The sequence below is a fragment of the Ascaphus truei genome, chromosome 12 (assembly GCF_040206685.1).
Source record: "Ascaphus truei isolate aAscTru1 chromosome 12, aAscTru1.hap1, whole genome shotgun sequence".
Lineage (NCBI taxonomy): Eukaryota > Metazoa > Chordata > Amphibia > Anura > Ascaphidae > Ascaphus > Ascaphus truei.
Genome location: NC_134494.1, coordinates 47,000,567 through 47,018,561, shown reverse-complemented (window position 1 = coordinate 47,018,561; position 17,995 = coordinate 47,000,567). Strand labels below are relative to the sequence as shown.

General features: G+C 45.7%; 1 protein-coding gene across 6 annotated transcripts in view; it reads left to right on the top strand.

Moving 5' to 3' along the window:
* Positions 1-17,995, top strand: part of ANO1 (anoctamin 1) — a 168,043-nt gene that overhangs the window by 79,675 nt on the left and 70,373 nt on the right. For all 6 annotated transcript variants that reach the window (XM_075567625.1, XM_075567624.1, XM_075567627.1 and 3 more), the window contains one exon: positions 640-972. In XM_075567625.1, the coding sequence (XP_075423740.1) occupies positions 640-972 (333 nt within the window). The remainder of the gene's footprint in view (positions 1-639; positions 973-17,995) is intronic.

Here is a 17,995-nt window from a genome sequence, read left to right as displayed (position 1 = left end):
GTAGAAAGGAGAAGAGCGGGCAGTGCGATGGGATGAGAGAGAAGGCGGCGTGATACTGTACATCATAGTAAAACGGGCAGGTGACGCAGAATAAGACAGGTCTGTGTGTGTGTCTGTGTGTGTGTGTCTGTGTGTGTGTGTGTCTGTGTGTGTGTGTCTGTGTGTGTGTGTCTGTCTGTGTGTGTGTCTGTCTGTGTGTGTGTCTGTGTGTCTGTTGACATCCTTAATTCTCAAACGTAGGGGCCCTTCTGATCTGACTCCGTTCAGTCTGTACTTTTCATATTGAGCGAACAGCATCTGCAAATCTTTCCAAATACCCCATTTAAATAACAGGTGAAATGTGTAGTCTTGAAATGTTGAGTTTAGGGCAACAGGCAGCACCTCTTCCTCCATATTCTCGTCTCCCATAATCCTTTGTGTCTGGTTCACTGATAATGTGTCCCCCTGCTTATTAACATGCAGGGCGGCTTTGATTCATGGTGAACATTTAACCTTTTCTCTGCCAGATGCAGCAGTAGAGCGCTGTATGGCAGAATGTAAATGCAAAGCAATGTCTTTTTGGAAAAGTTTTATCCTATTGGTAATGCCATTTTTTTTAAGAACTAATATTAAACCCACTTTTTTTCTCCTCTACCCCAGTTGCTAAACTCTCTGGGCACAGATCAGGACTCTGCCTGCAAACATGGCTTGTGCTTTAGCGATGGCCAGAGAAAAGTGGATTATATCCTGGCCTACACCTACAAAAAGTCCTCTGGCAGCAAGACACCAAGCAGACGCACTCACCATAACGACTCTCTGCACAACACCCGCAGCGCCAAGGAGGACCACCAACTTCCTGGCACAGCCGGGGACCTGGAGGCAGCGGAGACAGAACCCAAGTTGGATTATCACGAGGACGACAAGAGGTTCCGCAGAGAGGAGTATGAAGGTAACCTGATAGAGACTGGCCTGGAGCTGGAGAAGGATGAGGAGGTAAGGCTTTATCTCACTATCGCACACACATGTACACCGTGTAGTCTGGCCGGACCCAGGAGCAGCAGCTCACACACCGTTGAATGTTTTATTTTAGCCATTTAGAAAGGAGCCAGATGTATTAATGCTGAAAGCAGCCAACGCTGCAGGCGCTGGTAACAGGTTTTTCTTTCTTACGTTTTCTTTGTAAAAAAGCCAAAAAAATGTTGTCTCTCTTTGAAGCCACAGACGTGTGAATCAGCATTCTGTAATGCTCTGTAATGCTCTGTAATGCTCTGTAATGCTCTGTAATGCTCTGTAATGCTCTGTAATGCTCTGTAATGCTCTGTAATGTTCTGCAATGTTGTGTAATGTTGTGTAATGTTGTGTAATGTTGTGTTATGAGGTTTCTAACAAGAATTGGGAAAGGTTAACCGGATTCCACTTACATGTGTCATACAGGCCCCCGCCTCCTAAACGTACAATACCCGCACATTCTTGGCAGCAGTATCGCTGTATATTACGGTGTGATTGTCTGTCTCCAGGATGCCAGATTTCATGCTCACAATCAGAATAGAAAGGTGGAGGGAGGTTTCTAGCAACGTTCTTTTGTGCTTGGGAAATGACAGGTAGATAGGAGACGCTCAGTGACTCTGGATAGGTCCATCGGCTCCTGTCCTAGGTGCACAGAAGCTGAAAACGCCTTAGGCTTTGCCTATAGGGCCGCAGATGGCAACGGCGACACGATGGGTGACGGCAATTCCCGCAATTTGATTTGTTAAAGGGCCGTCACGTGTGCGACAGCCCTTGAAAAATCTAATTTTGCCGGCGGCGGGTTTTGGCGATGGCGACGTCGCTTGTCGCCGTCACTTGTCGCGTGCACTATAAGCGCAGCCTTAGTTGGAAGCAGACAGAGGGGTCTGTAATAGCCATTTCTATGGAACTGGAAGAAACCATCGGTGGGTGGGATTCCTCTTGGTTTCACCCAGATTTTGTGTCTGCAGCGATCCATTCATTAGATTTCCATAACTGTTTGTGACCCACCTCACACACGAATCAGATTTAAGGGTCTGAGGTACACCTTGTGCTTTTGGAGGAAGTGTGACGTTGGTTGGGTATCGATCAGTGACATGAAACCCGTTCACCTGCAGCACAGTACAATGCATCGAACTCAGGAATATTGACTCTTGACGGTAATGACTAGTTGTGCCGCCGGCCTCTCATTGTGGGAGAAGTCTCCAGCTGCCCGGCAGGTGGATATTGTTTGCACACACTAGTTGGTCCTGAATGGTAAATGACACCTGCAGAAGTCGCCTGCATTATTTCTGCTGTTAAGGGAGAGCGTCTCTCGCGTGCGAGATGTTTTCTGTCCTTCCCGTTGGGCAGTCGTTGCATTATTGTCGGGTTCTTTTACTACTTGGCGAACGTACAAACCGGGGGCCATGTTTGCAAATGTCTGAGCTTCTTCCAAGTCATGTGGGGTTTTTACAGTTTGCTAACTTTAGAAGCAAACCCGCAAGCTTCAATCTTAACAGGTAACAGATGATACAAATATATCCTTCTTAGACCGGAGTGAAACAACTGTGAGTTTGCAATACACGCACAAGTTATTTTTTATTATTTCTCCCCCTCCCCCTCAAGACTTGGTGGGAGTATCTGTAATATAATATTTATCTAGCAGACTTGTGTAGAAACGAGTACACTTTAGAAGAACTGGTCTGATGTTCATAAACAGTCATAGTCTGCGCTTATAGTGCCGGCGATGCGATGTCGCGTCAAAACAAACGCATTGTCGGCGCTTATAGTGCACGCGACGGAGCGACACTATATGTGTGATACAGATAGGGTTGCCAGGTGTCCGGCATTTTGTCCCTGCGTCCGGTATAAATGAAAGGGAATACCGGACATGTTTGTGCCCGGTATTGCCTCTCTCCGAATGCAGGGTGACCGGAGGCCGGTGAGAGCTGTTGCCGCCATGGCCGGCTCTCCCCCGCTGCAGGCTTCTCTCCCCCTGTCTGACGCGTGCCGTGTCCTCTGATGTCAGCGCCAAAAGTCAGCTGGGCTTCCGGTGCGCTCTAACGTGAGAGGGGGGCCAGGTGCGCGTCAGCATCAGACACCCTGGCAGGGTTATACATTAATATATATTATAATATATGTTATAGGCATATACAGTTACAGACCAGATTAAAATGTGAGACAGCTTTAGTTTTGAAAGAACTTAGACTGGTGGCGGCTGTGAGAGTCTCCGGTTGATTGTTCCAGGTTTGGGGTGCACGGTAAAAGGAGGAGGAGCGTCCAGATACTTTGCTGAACCTTGGGACCATGAACAGACTTTTGGAGTCAGATCTCGGATGATAAGTGCTGCGTGTGGTAGGAGTGAGGAGCTTGTTCAGAAAGTATTTGAAGGCAAGACAGGAAAAATTAACTTTGCGCCTGGACTCATGTGATGCCCAATGTAGTTTATTTGAGCATTTCGCAGTGATGTGTGTTGTAGTTGCATTACAGGACACAACAGCTTATTGAATTGTAGAGGGTTTCAAGGTTTGCTAAGGTGGGTTTGGGGTACCGAGCCATATACTATGTCCCCATAGTCTATAATTGGCATTAGCATCTGCTGTGCGATACGCTTTCTGGCCAGCAGGCTTAGGGAGGATTTGTTCCTGTAAAGTACACCTAGTTTGGCATAGGTCTTGGATGTCAGGGTATCTGCAACCCAAATGTTAAATGGGAGTCAAACCATATGCCCAGATATGTAAAACTAGTAACAAGGGCTAGGATTGTATTAGCGTTGGTTCTGATCTGGAGCTCATTCATTGGTAGCTTTTAAAATGTTAGCCTTGGTCCCAAATACCATTGTTACAGTCTTGTCTGTGTTTAAAATCGTTTGTTTTTGGGAAATTCAATTTTCAAGTCTCAAAATGTCATGTTGAAGTATGTGTTCAAGGCCGGAGAGGTTAGGGCCGTGTGCATATAACATTGTGTCATCTGGATACATGTGTATTTATTTCCCTTACAAGCTGTAGGAAGATCATTGATATGAGCTGTGTGTGAGATACAGGGCAGTTTCAGAGCACTATGTGTGCTATGTGTGAGACAGGTCAGCAGGGGGGTCTGCCGGTGTTGGCATCCCGGGCTCTGTGAGTCAGGGGGCCGGCTGCCTGGGCCCCATGTGCGGCCGTGCCCATTATATAAAAAAAAGGCAGAAAAAAATGGCGGCGATTCCCCATGTGCAGAGCCATGGCACGCATGCGCAGGGAAGCAGGGTGTCCGACCTGCTGCCTGTGGGCCCGCTCCCAACGTGGGATGGAGAGAAAGCGCTGTTGTTAGACAGCGCCGGCAAACCCATCTTCCCCCGTGCGGCTGCCAACACAGCTTTCCCCACGCGCGCCAATCCAGCTTCCCCCGCACGCGCGAGTCTGTCTTGCCCACCCCCAGCCGCCTACCTGCCGCACCCCCCGAGAATACCTCACGTCTGGCAGGCAAGGAAGCGGCACCCACCCGGACAAGGTCAGTCACTCACTCACCCAGTCACTATCAGCCACCCACCCAATCAGTCACTCACCCATCCTGATGTGCAAGAAAAGTGTAATAAAGGTGCTAAGTGCCCTATATAAATCAAGTGACTTTGTGATAAACAGTGTATTGACCAAAAACTCACAAGTGAAAATTAATGAAATATAAAATATACAGTATAAGAACCCCCTGCTTCAACCCTCCAGTGGGGCTGTCTTCACTCTTCCCCAAACAGTAGAACTTGTATCACACGATCCAGGGGGAGCATAGGGGGAAAAAATACAAAGAGAAAAAACTCTAAGTGCAGATGTAAATACAGTGCTGGGAATATTCCTATTCAATCTTGGCTCCTATGTCTGTCCTACTCACAAGAGAGAGGTGTTTTTCAGGCAATGTAGATCAAATAACAGGTAAAGCAGTAACCAATGGCCTCCGTCACTCAGGGGATGTACCTTAGCGAGAGAGGGAGAAAAACGCACATAGCATAGATCTGGCAAAAAGCTTCATTTATGGATAAAGCCTATAAAATGCACACTTACAGTGTATACAAGTTAAAACAGCATTGCAGCTATAAAAGCTAGATGATGTAGCTTGGACGAAAGCCCACACCGTCTCTCACCGCACCACCTCCCTCTGGAGCTCCGGTTCAGTCACCCGATCCCATTGGCGCTTGCAGGAGACGCAGCTCCGCTTCCGGTCGCGGGATGATGTCGTCACTTCCGACCGCGAGGTCATGATCGGCATGGGGTGTAAGGTGTAGAGCACAAGGGCGCTTTCTTCCACAGCTACGTCACATTGTGGGTGGTACAGCTCTACGCGTTTCGCCTGTTGCTTGGTTCGGCTTCCTCAGGAGTGTACCTGCCCCTATCCCATACTTGGTATATATACTAAATCTATACTAAATTTATTAATCAATTAAACAATTACAATAAAAAAAAGCCTGATCTGGATCATTCATTTGGGGAATGGATGTATAATCAGAAACGGTTGTACAGAGGAGACAACATTGCAAGGATTGTATGTTACCCATGATTATGCAGTAGTAACAATTAAGGGAAAATGGTGCTTCCAAATATAAATTACCTTAAGTCAATTACGACCAATGGCCACAATTCTTCAGGGGTTAATATTAAGAAATTCATTATACTAAATGTAACACTAAACTCCTCATCTCTATACATCACATTATAAAGACACAGTCTACAAAAAATGACCTATGATAAATTGACAGTATTGGTTCTGGAATTCATAGGTGACAGGTAAAACATGGGATAAATCTATGACAAACAATATGGATATACTCGCAGTGAATTTAAGGAAACAAGAGGAGGAGAAAAAGAAACAGGTATTAATGACATTGTTTATAAAAAGGGTACAATATCAATCTCCAAGTTGAGACCCCTTGGAGAGAGTGTTTTCATTTTGTGTATCCAAAATGTTTCTCTTTTTCTTAATTCGATGTTCCTATCCCCTCCTCTCCAATGTTGTAGAACGTGCTCAATTCCAATAAAGGTCATACCAGCACTATCTCCTTGATGGAATTTCGCAAAGTGATTAGAGACACTATGTGTCTCTAATTTTCTTTTAATACTGCTCAAGTGTTCCAGGATTCGCGTCCGAATAGGTCTTTCTGTTTTACCAACATATTGCATTTTGCATGGACATTCTAAAAGGTATATAACGTGATCAGTTCTACACGTTATACATGAATCCACAAGGAATTTCCCCCCTGTGACATTTGAGCTAAATTCTGTGTTGCTGGCAGACCTGAACTGGCAGGTTCTACACGCTCTACATCCATAAAAGCCTTTATTCGACTGCAACCAACTATTTCCCCCTGATTTGGTAGTCTTAAGTGCACTTGCTGCTAGATGGTTCTTTAAAGTGGTTGCTTTCCTGAAAATTATATTTGGTTTATAGGAATACTTGATCCCAAAATTGGGTCATTTTTTAAAATATCCCAGTGTTTATTAATAATTGATTTAATTTCTCCTGCTTCCCTATTATAATTAGTTAGAAAAGCGTAATCAAATCTTCCTTCTCTGGTGTTTGTTTTAATTTTTGGTTTTAGAAGGTCCGCTCTATCTTTTTCATTCACCCTTTGTATCGCTTTATCTAACATACACTCATTGTAGTTGTTATCCACAAATCTCTGTTTAACCATGTTCACCTGTGACCTAAAGGACTCATTCTCGCTACAATTTCTCCGAATACGGGAAAATTGTCCAGCTGGAAGGTTATCCATCCATTTTGGCACGTGACAGCTGGACCTAAGGATATAGTTGTTTTTATCTGTATCTTTAAAGCATGTTTCAGTTTTAATTTTACTATCTTCTACATGTATTGTTAAATCAAGAAAATTGACGCGATTCTGGCTGAGTACACTAGTAAACTTAAGATTACTGTCATTGTTATTAAGTGTGTTCCAAAATCCCTCTAGTGACTCAGCATCTCCTTTCCAAATCAAAAACGCGTCACCTATGAAACGGCGCCAGAGGACTAGGTTCGCCCCTGGTCCCTCCTCAGACCAGATCTTAAGGTCTTCCCAAACTGCCATAAACAAGTTTTCATAACTAGGGGCCAACCTAGTCCCCATTGCCGTCCCACATTTCTGTAAATAATAGTTATCCCCGTACCAGAAGAAGTTGTGCTCCAGAATGAATCTAATACTGTCCACAATAAATTTCGCCTGAATCTCAGGAAGGTCTTCATCTTTTTGTAGTATCTTGAATATCGCTTCACACCCTTTCATATGTTGAATGGATGTATAAAGTGAGGTTACGTCACAGGTTGCCATCAGATAATCTCCTTCCCACTTGATCTTATCTAATGTATTCAAGATGTCAACTGTGTCACGTAAATACACTCTTTGTTGTGTTGCATATTTCTGTAAAAATGTATCAATGTATAGCGAAAGGTTAGGCCTCGGTCCCGCTGCGCTCGTTGGCGCGGGCGGCGGGTCGCGAGTTCCCCACCAGCAGGGGAATCCTCGCGAGCCGGTCCCGGTCCCCCCTGGCTGCACAGCTGACTACACGCTGTAGCGCGTCAGCCGCTGGAGACACCAGAGAATGGTGTTTCCTAGCGTTGACGCGTGACGTGTGTGGCTGTGAGCCAATGGGGAGGGGAGGCTTCGGGAGGAGGAGAGGCTTCGGGGAGCGGGGAGGAGTGTGGAGTGAAAGCAGGTGAGTGCCTTTCTCTGTGTGTGTGTCTGAGTGCGTGCCTGTCTGTGTGTGTATGTGTCTGAGTGCGTGAGTGCCTGTCTGTGTGTGTGTGTGTGTGCCCGAGTGCGTGAGTGCCTGCCTCTGTCTGTGTGTGTGTATGAGTGCGTGAGTGCCTGCCTGTGTGTGCGTGTGCGCGTGTATGAATGAGTGCCTGCGTGTGTGTGTTTAAACTTACCTTCCAGCTCCAGCCCGAGTCCGTGGAGGGAGGGGGGGGAGAGTAGCGGGTCCCTCCGCTCAAGCCACGCCCCCCCTCCCGATCAAACCTCCCACCTCCCGCCCACCTCCCGCTCCGGCTCCCGCTCCCTACAGACCGCAGATCGCGGTCTGTGTATCTCAGCGCACCGCCTGTCAGCAGCGCAGGTGCGCTGACTCTGGGAGCGGGGCCTTAGCCTTAGCCGTCAGCGAGACAATCCCTGAGACAATGGGTCTGCCTGGGGGATTGACTACGCTTTAATGCATCTTCGGTAGGTGGTAAAATACAGGTATCTTTGACTTGTCATTGTATATAAATTTATATTCATCTTCGTCTAATATTCCTAGATCTTTACCTTCATCAAGTAAACTTTTAAGTTCTCTTGTAAAGACTTTCAATGGGTTTGTGCCGAGTTTTAGTAAAGTATCTTGATCATTTAGTAACCTATATGATTCTTTATCATAGTCCGTTTTGTCCATAAGGACTATTCCCCCCCCCCCCCCTTGTCAGCTTGTTTGATTACAAGGTCTTTATTAGCTGTAAGTTCCTTTAAAGCATTATTCTCTTCCTTAGATAAATTATGCTTCATCTTAGCTTAGCTTTGTTTGACACAAGGTTTTTAAAGTCATTGTTAATCATCTGGAAGAGGGATTGTCCTTATGGACAAAACGGACTATGATAAAGAATCATATAGGTTACTAAATGATCAAGATACTTATCTAAAACTTGGCACAAACCCATTGAAAGTCTTTACAGGAGAACTTAAAAGTTTACTTAATGAAGGCAAAGATCTAGGAATATTAGACGAAGATGAATATAAATTTTTATACAATGACAAGTCAAAGCTACCTGTATTTTACCACCTACCCAAGGTGCATAAAAGCGTAGTCAATCCCTCAGGCAGACCCATTGTCTCGGGGATTGTCTCGCTGACGGCTAACCTTTCTCTATACATTGATACATTTTTACAGAAATATGCAACACAACAAAGAGCGTATTTACGTGACACAGTTGACATCTTGAATACATTAGATAAGATCAAGTGGGAAGGAGATTATCTGATGGCAACGTGTGACGTAACCTCACTTTATACATCCATTCAACATATGAAAGGGTGTGAAGCGATATTCAAGATACTACAAAAAGATGAAGACCTTCCTGAGATTCAGGCGAAATTTATTGTGGACAGTATTAGATTCATTCTGGAGCACAACTTCTTCTGGTACGGGGATAACTATTATTTACAGAAATGTGGGACGGCAATGGGGACTAGGTTCGCCCCTAGTTATGCAAACTTGTTTATGGCAGTTTGGGAAGACCTTAAGATTTGGTCTGAGGAGGGACCAGGGGCGAGCCTAGTCCTCTGGTGCCGTTTCATAGGTGACGCGTTCTTGATTTGGAAAGGAGATGCTGAGTCACTAGAGGGATTTCGGAACACACTTAATAACAATGACAGTAACCTTAAGTTTACTGGTGTACTCAGCCAGAATCGTGTCAATTTTCTTGATTTAACAATATATGTAGAAGATAGTAAAATTAAAACTGAAACATACTTTAAAGATACAGATAAAAACAACTATATCCTTAGGTCCAGCTGTCAGGTGCCAAAATGGATGGATAATGTTCCAGCTGGACAACATATTCAGAGAAATTGTAGTGAGAATGAGTCCTTTAGGTCACAGGTGAACATGGTTAAACAGAGATTTGTGGATAACAACTACAATGAGTGTATGTTAGATAAAGCGATACAAAGGGTGAATGAAAAAGATAGAGCGGACCTTCTAAAACCAAAAATTAAACAAACACCAGAGAAGGAAGATTTGATTACGCTTTTCTAACTAATTATAATAGGGAAGCAGGAGAAATTAAATCAATTATTAATAAACTCGGATATTTTAAAAAATGACCCAATTTTGGGATCAAGTATTCCTGATAAACCAAATATAATTTTCAGGAAAGCAACCAATTTAAAGAACCATCTAGCAGCAAGTGCACTTAAGACTACCAAATCAGGGGGAAATAGTTGGTTGCAGTCGAATAAAGGCTTTTATGGATGTAGAGTGTGTAGAACCTGCCAGTTCAGGTCTGCCAGCAACACAGAATTTAGCTCAAATGTCACGGGGGAACAATTCCTTGTGGATTCATGTATAACATGTAGAACTGATCACGTTATATACCTTTTAGAAGGTCCATGCAAAATGCAATATGTTGGTAAAACAGAAAGACCTATTCGGACACGAATCCTGGAACATTTGAGCAGTATTAAAAGAAAATTAGAGTGTCTCTAATCACTTTGCGAAATTCCATCAAGGAGATGGTGCTGGTTTGACCTTTATTGGAATTGAGCACGTTCTACAACATTGGAGAGGAGGGGATAGGAACAACGAATTAAGAAAAAGAGAAACATTTTGGATACACAAAATGAAAACACTCTCTCCAAGGGGTCTCAACTTGGAGATTGATATTGTACCCTTTTTATAAACAAACAATGTCATTAATACCTGTTTCTTTTTCTCCTCTTCTTGTTTCCTTAAATTCACTGCGAGTATATCCATATTGTTTGTCATAGATTTATCCCATGTTTTACCTGTCACCTATGAACTCCAGAACCAATACGGTCAATTTATCATAGGTCATTTTTTGTAGACTGTGTCTTTATAATATGATGTATAGAGATGAGGAGTTTAGTGTTACATTTAGTATAATGAATTTCTTAGTATTAACCCCTGAAGAATTGTGGCCATTGGTCGTAATTGGCTTAAGGTAACTTATATTTTATAGTTTATTTTTTTCTATCTGTGGAAGCACCATTTTCCCTTAATTGTTACCACTGCATAATCATGGGTAACATACAATCCTTGCAATGTTGTCTCCTCTGTACAACCGTTTGTGATTATACATCCATTCCCCAAATGAATGATCCGGATCAGGCTTTTTTATTGTAATTGTTTAATTGATTAATACATTTAGTATAGATTTAGTATATATACCAAGTATGGGATAGGGGCAGGTACACTCCTGAGGAAGCCGAACCAAGCAACAGGCGAAACGCGTAGAGCTGTACCACCCACAACGTGACGTAGCTGTGGAAGAAAGCGCCCCTGTGCTCTACACCATACACCCCGTGCCGATCGTGACCTCGCGGTCGGAAGTGACGACATCATCCCGCGACCGGAAGCGGAGCAGCGTCTCCTGCAAGCGCCAATGGGATCGGGTGACTGAACCGGAGCTCCAGAGGGAGGTGGTGTGGTGAGAGACGGTGTGAGCTATCGTCCCAGCTACATCATCTAGCTTTTATAGCTGCAATGCTGTTTTAACTTGTATACACTGTAAGTGTGCACTTTATAGGCTTTATCCATAAATGAAGCTTTTTTGCCAGATCTGTGCTATGTGCGTTTTTCTCCCTCTCTCGCTGAGGTACATCCCCTGAGTGACGGAGGCCATTGGTTACTGCTTTACCTGTTCATTGATCTACATTGCCTGAAAAACACCTCTCTCTTGTGAGTAGGACAGACATAGGAGCCAAGATTGATAGGAATATTCCCAGCACTGTATTTACATCTGCACTTAGAGTTTTCTCTCTTTGTATTTTTTTCCCTTATGCTCCCCCTGGATCGTGTGATACAAGACCCACCCAGTCAGTCACCCACCCATACTGTACACCATCCATCCCACACTTTTTGCTGCAGCAAAGGTCCTTACCGCGTGTCTCCTCGGGGAAGGAATCGCACTGGGTTACTACTCTCACGTGTGTGCTTGGGCATGCTGGTTACACTTCTCTCTCAGTGTAACCTCACCCATCCCACCCATATTTAATCCTTGATGTATAGTAGGGTAGCCTGTACACATACTAATACATTGGCAGCTTGGCTTCTATGTTTTCAGCATAATAGATGGATACTATGCGTCGTCAGGGGGGGGGGGCTGCACAGTAACGTGAGACTGCACCCCACATGCACCCCACATGCGCTCTCTAACTACATGACATTGTGAGCTTCGGAGAGACATCCACTTCTCCGAGGATCTTCTCCCACAGAACTCTGTGCTGAAGTCTATGCACTGTATCGCTTCTGCCTGTAATTGGGATGCTGCAGCGCGATCATTAAAGGGTTCCCTTTGGTGTGTGTTATCAGCTGCTACAATGTACCCACGGGAACACGCTCTTTCACTTAGAAACTTTGTGTCCGTGCCGGTTTACTGCACCAACTGCCTGCGAGTGAAATGCTACCGCGCTGGCAGCAAGGCAGCCGTCTGTGTCACTGCATACTGTATACACTGGCCCCAGCTATCGATGGTATATACCTCTGCGTGCCATGTTAGCAGGAATGCATAGACATTATACGGTATAAGTCACTGTGATTGCCTAATGTATAGCGGGCTTTGAATCTGTTCTTTAGTGATATGATGCAGCACCGCGACTTAGGCTGCGTTCATACTGGGCGCGTGCGACGGCGTGGATGGCGTCGCGCCTGTCGCTTGAGCGATACCCGCACTGTGGTCCGGGGTGGCGGAGGCGTCACCGGGCTGGTTTGCCCTCATTGGCCGAAGCACTCTTTGTGACGCGGCCGTCGCACGAAAAGACCAAATAATTTGTCTTTTCATAAATCGTCCGTGCGCGCTGTGGGCGCTGTGGGCGGCCTCATAGCAGCGCTGCATTTTGTACGTGACCAGCGCGCCATCGAATGCGCCTGCTATAAACGCAGCCTAGGGCCCTATTCACCCAATATACACCCTGTTTAGTAAACTCCTATATGCTCTGATGTACATTGAGATCCCATGTCCATGAAATGTCTGTTAATTGAGCGTATAACCTTTGTCCATTTCATGTAACTATATATTGGCGTCATAGCTCTGTGCCCAGGACACACCGGTGAAAACGAGCGGTATCTCTCAATATCTTCCTTTATAAATACTGCAAAGCGTTTATACACCGTCTCCTGTTTCTGCATCAAGGCATTTATCCTTTTGCATATACAGACGGGCCCCGCTCGTACGGCGATTTCCGTTCTCTGGCGCCGCCGCAAAGCGAAAATCACTGGAAAGCGGAACCGGTGATTTTCAGCTTCTGCGCAGACTTGCAGTCCCTGTTGTGCGCAACCTCGGCCATCCCCGTTCTACGCATGCGCAGACATGGCGGCCCCCTTCTCGGTTCCATCGGAAATCGCCAGAAAAACAGAACAAGCGCCGAACGTAATGAACATAGGTATACATTGGGAAATGCCATATGAGCGGAATGCCGAAAAGCAGAGCGCCGAAAGCGGGACTCCACTGTACACTGTCTCGCATTAAGCGTCCGTGTGCGCTATATAGCCTGGTATGCGGAGACGCTGCACGGAAATATGCTCTCTCTGTTAGTAGTTTTGTTACAGTAGCACCACAGAGACGCAGTCTCATTACTTACAGACCTTAGGCCGCGTGACACCAACGAGGACGGCCAGAGCGCGCAACTGCGCCAATGTTTTTTTTCTGACACCAAATGTTTTAATTCAGCCAATGAGGGCGAACTGCTCACGTGGCCCTTCAGGCACGCCTCCCCTTGTGCGCACGTCATAGGAATCCTACAGGCCACGGGTCACTTCTCGTACAGGCGCGTGCGTTGCCATGCGCTCCGTCACGGCGCCTGTACTATATCCGATGCCTTGTGACTAAGTGTGTTCTATATACCTACGATGCGCTTTCACTGGAAATCACGGAGATCGTCCTTCCAGTGTCGGCCGGGGCGCTGCCGCACCGCGTAGTCTGCACACGTGATCAGTATGCGCCCGACGCTCTTTGGTATGATTCTGATACGAGAGTCACGTGGTACAGGTACGACTCTGATATAGTATTCATGTTGGTCAGTATAAATGATACATAGAGATCAAGTTTTCCAATTTGTTTTAATCTTTTATTTCCTAAAATACATCATCTTGTAACCACACATGCCGCTGCAGGTCGCACCCGCTGCAGGGCTGGCACTTCAGTGGCTGGGTGACCCCTCCCCCAGCCTCCTTTGGCACCAATGTTTTGTGGTGGTACAGTATCGTTGGGATATCCCCGGTGAATGTCCCTCCGGGAAACGAAACGTTGGGACTGCTTGTGATTCGTGTAATAATGGTCATTCTTTTACTTTTATACTGTTTTTGCTCCTTTTTTTTGTTTTTTGCTGTGTGTGCTGGTAATCATTTTGTTATTTGAGAGGAATAATTAACTGTATCTCCTATACCTTGCACAGACTGCCCTGCAGGGCCCTATTTTTCAGTGAGTGTAGTTAACCAGCTCACTCCGTTTTATTCTTCATGTGGCAGAGTTGGTACATAACGTTTCGGAGCTGCATGTCTTCAGATCAGTTTTACCCATCATGTGAGGCAGAAAGGCCGCGTACCCCCGACGCGTTCTCTGGACCTACTCTGCGACACTACCCGCTTCCCTGAGGGCCTGCTTTATCCTTCTGCATCTCTCTCCTTTTACTGTGCGCGCCCCAGCACAGGAAAGGTTAAAAAAAGAAGTGCGCATGTTGTATGGTCTATTCCGATGATAAACATCGTGTGAACGGCGAGTTACAGAACCCGGCTCCGGGATCATTGCTTTTCCTTGGACCTGTGGCACCAGGAGAGTTGTTGGACAGGCCAACGATGAACCAACAAAGTGGGCAAAAAGTGGTGGGATTCTGGGAAATGACATGGCAGGATTTCACTTTTAAAGAGAAAGTCCTATTGATTTCACTGGAATTTCTTCCTTTGAAAACTCATGGTGCCATTTTTTGCACCAGAATTGCACTACATTAGCCTTGATACATAAGCTCCGTTGCTCTAACCAGGCACTGTGTAATTGTGACCCTAGGAAGCGGTTCTCTGCAGAAGCTGCTGTTAAAAGGCTGAGTCAGCTCTCCTGGGGCCTATCCCTGGGGTTTTATGGTAAAGGGACTGAGGTTTCTCTGGGGTACAGATGGCAGATATACATCGCACATCCACTTGAAGCGTTCAATCAGCTAAGCGTGGTGAGGCTCAACCTCTTGCTGTTAGTTTGCGATTCGTCCTTCAGCCTCGCCGTTTAATTAGGATCGTTGCATCTGCCCCTCGCTAGGGATTCAGGTGCCTGAAACAGTACTGGTTAATTGGAGAAGTATTATATCCTGCCCCCACCCACCCTCCTCTCCCTCCTGCAGGGAATAGACATGTATTACTGTAACACGCACGCTTCAGGCTGGAAGTGAGGTGTGCTCCGAAGATACAGAATTTGTGTAGAGCGGCTGCACCCTGCCCCACAACCTGACGACATCACACAGGCAGATTGTAACATGTCACTGTGGGTTTCAATGAGTTTCACTCTTCAAGAGCGAAACGTCTCTCTTCCTCTATTCCTTTCAGGACATGCTTGAAAACCTGAGGTAACTCCTAACGTATCACTTCCTGGTAAAACACTTTATAAATAAATACATTTTGCCACTGGAATTGCTGCTAGTTCTGAAGATGCTCCATACACCACGTTCTACCCGTGTGTCGAGAGAGCAGATGGGGGGGGGGGGGGATTTGGGGGGTCATGTTTATTGGGGGTAGAGGGGTGGGTGAATCGGGGAGTTCCCAATAAGACATAGGAGTTTTAAGCGGGAGGCTCACGGATTGTAACCCCGAGCCAGTTACTTTCCTACACCAAGTATCAATTATCGGACCGTGAGCCTTTCAGGTTAAGGAGCTGGCAGCCTCCTGCATTCTGTGCGGAGCAGCTGCTGTAGAGGGAAGATTTGTATTACTCTGTGTGTCATTGCTGCTCATTACTCTTTAAGCTGCCAGTATGTAGTGTGATCCAATCTTGTGCTGTTTTTTATGTGAAGCGCTTGGGGTGAATCTGCTGCTTGTAAACTACAAGCTGGTTTTATCTTTTCTCCGTCCCATCCTTTTTTTGTTCTCACTATAACCCCCTCGATTTGAACATGTTGCTTCTCACAAGGGTAGCGTCTCCCGGCTGCACGATGCGCGTGGCTGCACGATGCGCGTGGCTGCACGATGCGCATGGCTGCACGATGCACATGGCTGCACGATGCGCGTGGCTGCACGATGCGCGTGGCTGCAGTGCAGGGCTGCTTCCCATTGGGACTCACTGTTTACTTGGCCATGTTTACCCCGAGGTCGCCTGCCCATTGTCCTGTGTGTGTGCTGTGGGCTAACGCAAGTGACAGGTGACCGTGCATCAGGAGCATTGAGGAAAGGACTCTCGTCCGATCAAGTTTCAGCCAGGATAACTTCAAAGGTTGCTCTGTAAACCAAGCAGCCGCCCACTAAGTAAACAGGTGCACACAAGCCAGGCATTCCCCTTCTACATGCTGGCCCATTGTAGCCGCCCGAGCCCTGAAACGCTCATGCGATAGGCCAGACTGACACCACACAAATCGGACACGTTCTTCATGTATGGCTGAAAAATCCAAAGAACTGGCACCTGAATGACTTATTGCGACATCGCTGTATTCATTCTCAGATGGGATCGGCGATTTAAAACCGGGAGAACCGGCTTAACATTTAATACTCGGTGCTGCCGCTGTTGCCAGTATTGTTTTTATTACTTAATCTGTGGAGATATGCACAGTTATATAAGATCTCATTTGCAGACTCTCTTCTATTGACTTTGAGCAGCGTTGTTCTTCATTAGAGAGGATCCCTTCCCTAGCAGTCAGGCCGGGGGGAGCTGTCATGTGATACAGTCAGGTAGAAGCATTACTTGTTCTTCAGTTGTCTCATTCAAATGATTTACTGCTTTTATAAAACCACAAAGATTATCACGTGGAGTCGGACGTCCTGCATGAGGAGGAGGAGGAGGAGAGAACGCCGTGCTGCTGTTTGCAGTGCTGGAAGCAGAAGTCTGGGAAAGTGCAGCGGTAACCAACGGAGGTATAAAGGCGGATGTATTGCAACCCCCAATCCGTCCTGCAAAGAAATACCGGTATCTCCAAGGGTGAATATCAGAAGACATGGACAAGGGCACCTCCTGGTTCCAATCAAGCAGATGGACCGTTGGATATCACTCTCCAGTGTGCAAAGTAGCAGAAACGGTGAACAATGCACAAAAGAGGGCCGTCAAATGGTCACCACACAAACTTGAATCCCAAGGAAAGTCGCTTCAGGTCTGGGTCTTCGCAGGGCCCTAAACAATGGGTAGCCATTGGGAAGATCAGTCATATAGGTGACAAAGATAATCATCTTGCAAAGTGCCGGAAGTCACAGAAGAAGAAAAGTCAAAACATGCACTTGAACACAATCTGCCTCGGGAATGAATCTCAACCACCCCAGTGTACATCTGTGTTGCCCCAATGGCGGGCAGCTTTTGGCGCAGCCAAGGTGTGTGAGCCGTTTGGTGATGTTAAAGCTTCTCTATTTCAATCTGAAACTCACCAGCCCTTTATCCCCTGCACCCAATTTTCCAACTCTATCTGTCCATGCAATGTCTGTGAATTGACCGTATAACCTCTGTTCTTTTAATGTAACCATGTATTGTTATAACTCTGTGCCCAGGACATTTGTGAAAACGAGAGGTAACTCTCACTGTATTGCTTCCTGGTAACACATTTTTATGAACAAATAAAAATATCAAATGTTATGTAGAGGTGCTAGAAACCAATGCAGTTGGGGGACTGGATCATTCCAGCGACACTAAATCACACTCTCATTCCATTCCCTTGAAACTGGACACTAGAGCTTAACATTCTATACACAGAATACAAGTATCTGTGGCGCTAATATGTATGTTACATATGTTATGTATGTATGTCAATATCATTATTTAATACCAGTATAAATATAATATGATTAAATAATATAATTAAATATAACCAAAAAAATGATCAAGAAATGCAGGTGCAGCACTCAACAAATTCTCTCCTACTTGAGCAAGAAGTCCAAAGAAGAGTGCCCTGCTCCGTGGTGGGCAGAGGAGATAAATAACATACAACACAAAAGACAAAAAATAAAAAGGGGAAGAGAAAGAAAAGAGGGGAACCCAATAATGTAATACTGGTTTGGAAATACGTATATTATGAGCAAAAATAGATATTGCACCCACAAACCCATAATTCAGGAATATCTTTGGGATCCCTAGGTTGGTCTGTCCGTCACCCGCTCTGGTACCGCCGAACTGCAGCTGGCAC